Source organism: Danio rerio, chromosome 17 (genome assembly GCF_049306965.1).
Source record: "Danio rerio strain Tuebingen ecotype United States chromosome 17, GRCz12tu, whole genome shotgun sequence".
NCBI lineage: Eukaryota > Metazoa > Chordata > Actinopteri > Cypriniformes > Danionidae > Danio > Danio rerio.
In genome coordinates this window covers 1,208,774-1,215,000 of record NC_133192.1, presented here as the reverse complement: position 1 = coordinate 1,215,000, position 6,227 = coordinate 1,208,774, and the positions used below count along the sequence as shown (strand labels likewise).

Genomic DNA, 6,227 nt, shown 5'->3' with positions numbered 1-6,227 from the left:
TGTTTTTGTTCGATGTCAGTGAGTGTCGAGATTCCCATATTACCATTGCTGTTTTTCTTTGACATGAGTTCATCTATTAATGCTTCTGTAGCAGAAGACACCATTATCCCACTTGTCTGCGCTTTCTAGTTTGCTTTTTTCTTTTTTTATTCTGGGCGTTCCTCAAAGTTTGATTGCACAATTTTGATTGGGCAGAAGGAAAGTGTGGTCACTCAATTAGCTAGTAAGACTGTCACACGCAGACAGCAGTCACACATTTGCGCTGGGCGGGTGAAATTAAATAATACATCTACCATATCGCAGCCTCTTAACTAATTGCAATGTTTCAAATTGCGATTCGATTAATCGCAACGCCCTAATGAACAACATGAAATGCCATCAGTCTACAGAGATTTCCCAGTATTTCTCTGATGCAATCGGGAGATCACAATAAGTAACCCAGAAACAGCCAAAGCAGCGCCAACACAAGCAGATTACTGTTTCGTTTGTGATAAGGAAAAACGCTGAACACATGCGGGCATTTCTTCTTTCTTTCTGTTTACTGAACTAGTCTGCAGTAGCGAAAACAGGAGACTCATTAGAAACAGATGACCAACCAAAAAGTATACTCAGGGTTATACAAAGAGTGGCCTACACAAAATACATACATTTCTGATATGCAAGTCCCATCGCACTTCCAATACACTACCATTATATTGTATAAATACAGCACTACAACATTCAACAGAGAGAGATCGAATGTCATTTATCTGTTTAATGACGATTTAATCAGCTGTAGATAGAAAAACATTATGCTGATTTCCCCTGTAAGATCTTATTATGCAGTCTCTGTCGCCATCTTGTGGATGAACAACGTCTTTGCTTAGTTTAAAGGCAGGCTACTGGCCGTTGACCCGATGTTTCTCAGAAATATAAATATTTAAAATAGGAACTATCCTTATAAATAAACCACATATTTGCAATCTAAACAAGAACATTATCACCTAAAAAAGCCTCAAAAGTTGCCCAACAGCTGCAATATTTGCCAAACTGTAGAGTGTCTCTGCTTGTTGCTGTATGTGGGCGGAGTAATACACTAGAATAAAAGGTGAAGAGGCTGTATGAGTGCTGTTATTTGCAGAATATATATATATACACTTCAGTGTACCACTACACCCTAAATATGTTTTTAATAAATATACATTTTGAGTTTTGGTAAAAGCTGTCAGAAATTATCAACAAAATATACACAATCCTATAATCATTATTGTACAATAATATTATTACGTAATATAGATATATAGAAAATATAGATCATCTTCAAAACACAAACTATGGAATTTATAAAGGTAAAACCATTTTGTGAAAAATGACCTGACCTTTTCTCCACATTTGTTAAAACCGGAAGCCTCAAACATGAGAACTCACCGTTATGCCGAGTCTGGGATAATATGGCGTGTCTCCGATGATGTCATCCTCGGGCGGAGTGATCCTCAGGAAGTCCAGGTGATCAGGCCTGCTGGGACGACACAAAGGCTCCTGGGTAATGGAGTCTTCCCCATCCAGCATCCAGATGTCCTCCGGCCGCAGCAGAGAGTTTTCTGGAGGAAACACAGCAGACTAACTTTGGGAAGACTTTAAAACCTATTACTCATCCAAATTAAAAACTTTAACGTACAAATGAAATTAATACTAACCATGTGATTTTGTTCGCTCACATTGCTAGTTTTGTGCTTAACAATTCAACTGTGCATGTCATTAAGAACAAATAAAACAGTTTGACCTTGTAATCCAAAACTGAAATCTGTTTGTTTTCAGTTAAACTCTCAGATTAGGTCTGTCAGAGTTACTGGGCGTGGCTAACACACTTAACCACGCCCCTCCAGCTGTCAGTTTTAACATCAAACAGAAATGGTGAGGAGTCTGTTAGGCTGCAATAACTCTTCCCAAACCCTTCTCCCCATCTTTCTGAATGACACGCCTACTTTATTACATCCAGTCAGCTTGCAGTAAGAAAACACAAGCCACGCCCACTGTTTACTCATTTAATATTCTGCTTCTATAGGAACTACGTCATGATACAAAAAAATAAAATAAAAAATGGTCAGCTCCTGGTTCATGCAGGCTTTAATTAAACAGTTTTGAACAATAACACAAATTGTAGGGACATTTTGGCTGTTTCTCAATGTGCGTTCTTGTCTGTACTTGCGTTCTTGTGTCCTCGTGAAACGTCATCAATTGTCACCAAAGTACTGTTCCAATTCAAAGTTCACATCTAGCCAAGTACAGATGAAATTCCCGGATGTGTACTTGCTCTGCCCCTTTTGCCAAGTATGCATCGAGAGGTGACTTGTGCGAACTTGCGAAGCTCAGGTATCCCAGAATGCATTGCAGCTAAACCAGTAAACGCTAATGGAGGATGAGGAAACCTGCACGGTTTTAAAGTTACTCCTTTACTTTGTCACAAAATAAAGTTTTAACAGTTTTTCAGGAGAGAATGTAGTTGTTTTAAACTCGAATCGGCAGTTTATTCACAAAGATAGCGCGTATTTGTCGATGTGCCTCAGCTTATGCGGACTCCGACTCCTAGCCTGCCAGTGGAAGCTCCGTCATCACCTCCCCCGCCAAGAGCAGCTTTACTTCAGCCAGTCCATCTCGGATGTACCGCTGGATCTCATCACTCCATTGTAGTTAAAACATGATATTTAATAAATCTTTTCAATATCTACTAGACAGTTTTTGGTCTTATAAATCTATTATTTGTTCTCAGGTGTATTATTTTGTCTGTATTATTTTGTTACCTTTTATAATTGTCTTTAATTATGTTACCCTGTTGTACGTTGTTTGTCTTTGTTTACCAAATTGTTTGACGTAATCTTTATTTCTTATTGTGTATATACTTGTATAATTACCGATTTATTAAATCTGATTAATCAAAGACATGTGTCTGTGTATAGTAACTCATTTTACTTCACATTTATATCAATTTATGTGTACATTTTCTTAAATCGTCTCTGGTTTGAGCCTCGGCTAAGTTAGTTGGTGTTTCTTTGTGGAGTTTGCATGTTCTCCCTGCGTTTTAATGAGTTTCCTCCGGGTGCTCCGGTTTCCCCACAGTCCAAAGACATGCTGTACAGGTGAATTGGGTAAGCTAAATTGTGCGTAGTGTATGAATGTGTGCGAACAAGGGTGTGTAGATGAGTGTGTGTGGGTTTCCCAGTGATGGGTTGCGGCTGGAAGGGCATCCGTTGCATAAAACATATTATTCTGGATAAGTTGGCGGTTCATTCTGCTGTGGCGACCCCAGATTAATAAAGGGACTAAGCCGACAAGAAAATGAATGAATGAATGTGTAGGATACAGCGAAAGCAGATTAATTTTGTGTAGGGCCAGACAGAATCTGCGGACATTTTTTGCTGTTTCTGCAAAGTATTTTATAAAAAGAATTACGAGGAATGATTTTGGGAGTATCATAACTAAAAACGTAATATATGAAATAAAAAATAACACCTTTTTTAACTTTTATTTAATGTTTCCCATGCAAATCCAATTGGATCTACTTATTTGGTAAACAAAGCAAGTCCCTTACATAGTCTAAGACAGAACATGTTACTTTACAAACTGTATTGTAAATAAATCATATGAACATTTTAATATTACTATTATTATATCACAAAATATTAGTAAAAATAATTTAAAACAATAAATATAAATTTACAGAAGTAAATAAATAGACTCAATGATGAGCTAAAAATCTGAGGAAATCTGCGTGCGCAAATTCCGTGTGGGCCTAATTATGTGTCAGCTCTGTTACTGCGGTGCTTCCATGTGGAGTCTGGTTTGAGGTTGGCATCTGGAGCTAAAGCACAAAATGTAAAATGTCAACTATATTACTGTCAACTCTGATATGGTGTGAAAAGTTTAACAATAACCTAAACAACATTAGTAACAGAATCAAATATTCCCGGCGATATTTAGGCATTTAGCATTTTTTTACAATAATAATGTTACATTATACAATAATAATATTGTTTTATGTCATTCCAGTTTAATAAAAATGCAACCCGCAACATTCATATGTACAACTATTCAAAATATTTGCTGATTTTAAAAATTCATTCATTCATTCATTTTCTTGTCGGCTTAGTCCGTTTATTAATCCGGGGTCGCCACAGCGGAATGAACCGCCAACTTATCCAGCAAGTTTTTTACGCAGCGGATGCCCTTCCAGCCGCAACCCATCTCTGGGAAACATCCACACACACATTCACACACACACTCATACACTCATACACTACGGACAATTTAGCCTACCCAATTCACCTGTACCACATGTGTTTGGACTGTGGGGGAAACCGGAGCACCCGGAGGAAACCCACGCGAAGGCAGGGAGAACATGCAAACTCCACACAGAAACACCAACTGAGCCGAGGTTCGAACCAGCGACCTTCTTGCTTCTTTAGTAATTAAATTTGTGTACCTAAATACTTTTAAACTCCCAGAAAAAACTCAGAGTGTTTATTTGTCTATAATTCGCTTCATTGCTTGTGATTTGATTTATTACATTTTTAGCAGATGCACTCCACGACAAAATCATCATCCTTCAAATTATCATGCACAGTTATCCTAAAATCATTTATTCTATCTAAATAGAGCTGTTCATCTGTTAAAATTATACTGTTATCAAATTATACTATGAATAAATTATACTATACCAATGCTGCAATCTATAATTGCAGAACATTTAAATATTGCAATGTCAGTTTTTTCCAATATCGTGCAGCTCTAAAGTACAGCATTGATCAAAATAACACAAGCCTCCATTCAGTGGGTCAAACACACATAAACAGCATCTTCACAAATAAACACATATAAATGATTTCCTGCATAAAATTCTCAGTGTGGCATTCAAACAACAGTGATAAAGAGCAGAAAGCCGGCATGCAAAAGCTGCTGTGATTAATAACATCTCATTATGATAATGCGTCAGTAGCAGAGCCCGCCTGGGCTTACAAACGCTGACTAAACGCCTGGTTCTGCTCCAAATGCGAAGCTGAAATTGATCTGCAGACAAAACCTGCATTGAATTACTCTCAAACTCATGAAATTAAGATGCACACCAGGCTGCCATTAATACTGTAGTAAAATCAGAGTAAAAACAAACGCAGTTTTCACACAAGAACTTCATTCCATCAGTCACTTCAGTAAGGAATAGTTCACCCAAAAATGTAAATCTGCTCACTATTTAATCACCCTCAGATAGTTTTAAGCATTTATGAACACAAAAGAAGATATTTTGAAGCATGCTGAAAACCGGTAACCATTGACTTCCATTGTAGGAAAAACAAATGCTACAGAATTCAATGGTTACCGGTTTTCCACAATCTTCAAAATATCATCTTTTGTGTTCAACAGAGAAAGGAAAATCATAAATAGTTGAAACAAGTAAAGTGTGGGAAAATGAAGACAGAATTTAACATTTTTGTGTGAACTATCCCTTTAATGAGCTCATTATAAATTATACAGCGCCACCATCTGGAAAACAACATGAAGTGCTGACAAAAACAGAGCTGATGATCAAACAGTCATGCTCATATTACAATGAGAACACAAATCTACTTCCTCACATAATCTTCTTATGTTCACACATTAAAGGGATAGTTCATGCAAACATTTTAATTTACTCACTATTTATTCACAAAAATATATATTTTGAAGAAAGCTGAAAACCGGTAACTTCCATTGTAGGAAAAACAAATACTATGGAAGTCAATGGTTACCTGTTTCTTACATTCTTTAAAATATCTTCTATTGTGTTAAACAGATTTAAGAAAATAATAAAGGTTTGAAACAAGTAAAATGTGAATAAATTATGACAGAATTTTACATTTTTGGGTGAACAATCCCTTTAATGAGCTTATAAGAAATTATACAGCGCCACCATCTGGACAACAAAAAGTGCTGACGAAAACACAGCTGATGATCACACACAATCATTCACATATTACAATGTAAACACAAAACTACTTCCTCACAAACAATCACATAATTTATTTGTGTTCACGTTAAAGGGATAGTTCCCGCAAAAATGAAAATTTACTCACTATTTATTCACAAAAAATAGATTTTGAAGAATGCTGAAAACCAGTAACTACTATGGAAGTCAATGGTTACAGGTTCCAACATTCTTCAAAATATCTTCTTTTGTCTTTAACAGGAGAAAAAAAGCTCATAATGGTTTGAAACCG

The 6,227-nt window shown here is 36.5% G+C and overlaps 1 protein-coding gene across 2 annotated transcripts in view; it reads right to left on the bottom strand.

Moving 5' to 3' along the window:
- The window catches only part of LOC100148950 (formin), a 170,599-nt gene that overhangs the window by 122,198 nt on the left and 42,174 nt on the right, over positions 1-6,227 (bottom strand). For both annotated transcript variants that reach the window (XR_012393130.1, XM_073927954.1), the window contains exon 4: positions 1,408-1,580. Coding sequence is in view for 1 of the 2 variants with exons in the window: in XM_073927954.1 (XP_073784055.1) it covers positions 1,408-1,580 (173 nt within the window). In the remaining variant the exon portion in view is untranslated. The remainder of the gene's footprint in view (positions 1-1,407; positions 1,581-6,227) is intronic.